This window comes from Amblyomma mixtum, chromosome 5, assembly GCF_055824585.1.
Source record: "Amblyomma mixtum isolate Tamu chromosome 5, ASM5582458v1, whole genome shotgun sequence".
Classification (NCBI taxonomy): domain Eukaryota; kingdom Metazoa; phylum Arthropoda; class Arachnida; order Ixodida; family Ixodidae; genus Amblyomma; species Amblyomma mixtum.
In genome coordinates, this window is record NC_143016.1 from 136,058,368 (window position 1) to 136,060,527 (window position 2,160).

At 49.9% G+C, this 2,160-nt stretch overlaps 1 protein-coding gene across 1 annotated transcript; it reads left to right on the plus strand.

The window, feature by feature from the left end:
* Positions 1-229: 229 nt before the first annotated feature.
* Positions 230-1,679, plus strand: LOC149343870 (legumain-like). The gene has a single exon (XM_089546092.1). The coding sequence runs from the start codon at positions 273-275 to the stop codon at positions 1,596-1,598; it is 1,326 nt and encodes a 441-aa protein (XP_089402218.1). The 5' UTR covers positions 230-272; the 3' UTR covers positions 1,599-1,679.
* Positions 1,680-2,160: the final 481 nt, after the last annotated feature.

A 2,160-nucleotide genomic window follows, 5' to 3' on the forward strand; every position in this document is an offset into this window, starting at 1 on the left:
AGCAACACTCGCCGCGACTGATATGAGAGATTTTGTCTCTTACCTCATAGAGCATCGCGTTTCTACGCCCCTCATCCGTCGCTTATACTCAGAGCGCAAGTTTATCACTGGTGATATCCTACCCTTTCTCTCTCTATGATAAACGTGTGGGTGCACACAACGTCACTGAGCTCGTCAGCAGCCAATACCAACGCTCTACAGAAATTTCGCAGCCGGTGCGGCCATATAAAAGAGCTCGGGCTAAAGGCTTGCTCTCTCAGTGCATACCAAGCATGGCTGCATTCCGGTCGGTTTTGCTGCCCCTGTTGGCCTGCATTGTAATCGCAGCCGCAGCGCCTGAGAAAGACAAGGCTTCCAGCGAAGCGGCAAGCGCCGAACCGAAGCTCTGGGCACTCCTCGTCGCCGGCTCAAATGGCTATTACAATTACAGGCACCAAGCCGACATCTGCCACGCCTACCACGTGCTCCACAACCACGGCATCCCAGATGAGCGCATTGTGGTGATGATGTACGACGACATCGCGAACAGCACCGAGAACCCGAGACCTGGAGTGATCATCAACCATCCCAACGGAGAGAACGTGTATCCAGGAGTCCCCAAGGACTACACGGGAGACCTAGTGACGCCCAAAAACTTCCTTGATATTCTTCAGGGCAAGAAGGTGAGCGGCGGCAGCGGCAAAGTCATCGCCAGCGGTCCCAACGACCACATCTTCGTTAACTTTGCAGACCACGGGGCGCCAGGTCTGATAGCATTTCCCAACGAAGAGTTGCATGCCAAACCATTCGTAAACGTAATCAAGAAGATGCACAAGCAGAATAAGTTCGCCAATATGGTCATCTACATAGAGGCCTGCGAGTCAGGATCAATGTTCGATGGCTTGCTCCCAGACAACGTGAACGTGTACGCCACGACGGCAGCGAATCCCGAAGAGTCCTCGTACGCCTGCTACTTGGACGAGAAGTTGGACACGTACCTAGGGGACTGTTACAGTGTGAACTGGATGGAGGATTCGGACAAGGAGGACCTCCACAAAGAGACACTCATCGACCAGTTCAAGCTTGTGAAGAAGGAGACCACCACAAGCCACGTCATGGAGTACGGGGACTTGAACTTGGGGAAGCTTCCATTGAGCGAATTTCAGGGCGATAAGGATGCCGTACCCATTGAGTACCCTCAGGCGCCACGTGACCCTGTCTCTAGCCGCGATGTCCCCCTCGCTGTTCTCAGGAGGAAGCTGGAGAAGGCAACCGACAGCGCTACCAAGCGCTCCCTGATGATCCAACTACAGCGAGCAATCAGGAACAGATCGTTCCTCGGAGAGAAAGTGAGTGAAATTGTCAGCTTTGTGTCCGATGGAAACTCCGACAGCGCCTCCTCACTTCTACGGACGAAGCTTCCGCTTCGTGACTTTGACTGTTACGAGAAAGCTGTGCAACACTTCAACGAAAACTGCTTCCGACTTTCCAAGAATCCGTATGCCCTCGAACACCTTCGGGTCCTTGTTAACATGTGCGAATCAAGCTACGGTATCACTCGCATCACCGAAGCCATGGACTTGGCGTGCACTCACCCAACAGTAATTGACATTGTTTGAACATTAGTTAATACCGGCAGCAATTCCGCTCTTACCATGCATCGCATTGATTCAAATAAATATTGTTGATATTTTTCTTCAGATATGTTTCTTCAATTCCTTTACAGGTTGAGGATACAGGAGAAGTCAATCAGCTGGACGAACGTTTATGGCCAATACGAGAGCCAGCAAAAAGTTAGGACCTCTGTGTGAATCATGCTCATACGTCTGCGCATTTCTTAGGAAACAAAAAATAAGTTAGGTCAAGAACTACTCAAGTTATGTTCATTTGTAAAATGAAAAATTTGCTGTTTTCCGAACGCAGAGGAAAATTCCTAGTGCGTTGTGCAGGTTTAGTTAAGTGAATGACAGCGCCTCATTTTGTTCAAACACGTATTGAAACATTGTAAGGTAGGTTTCCCACATGGCACGTGCCATAACGAATTTTGCAATGCGGCCTAGACGCAGTCGCCATATTTTTCTAGCGCTGATCGCACGAGTAGGAAAGATAACAAAGAATGGGAGCCGGATTTCATGTGTTTGCGGGACGAAGATTAGATAGAGGCACTCAAACTGGAAGCTG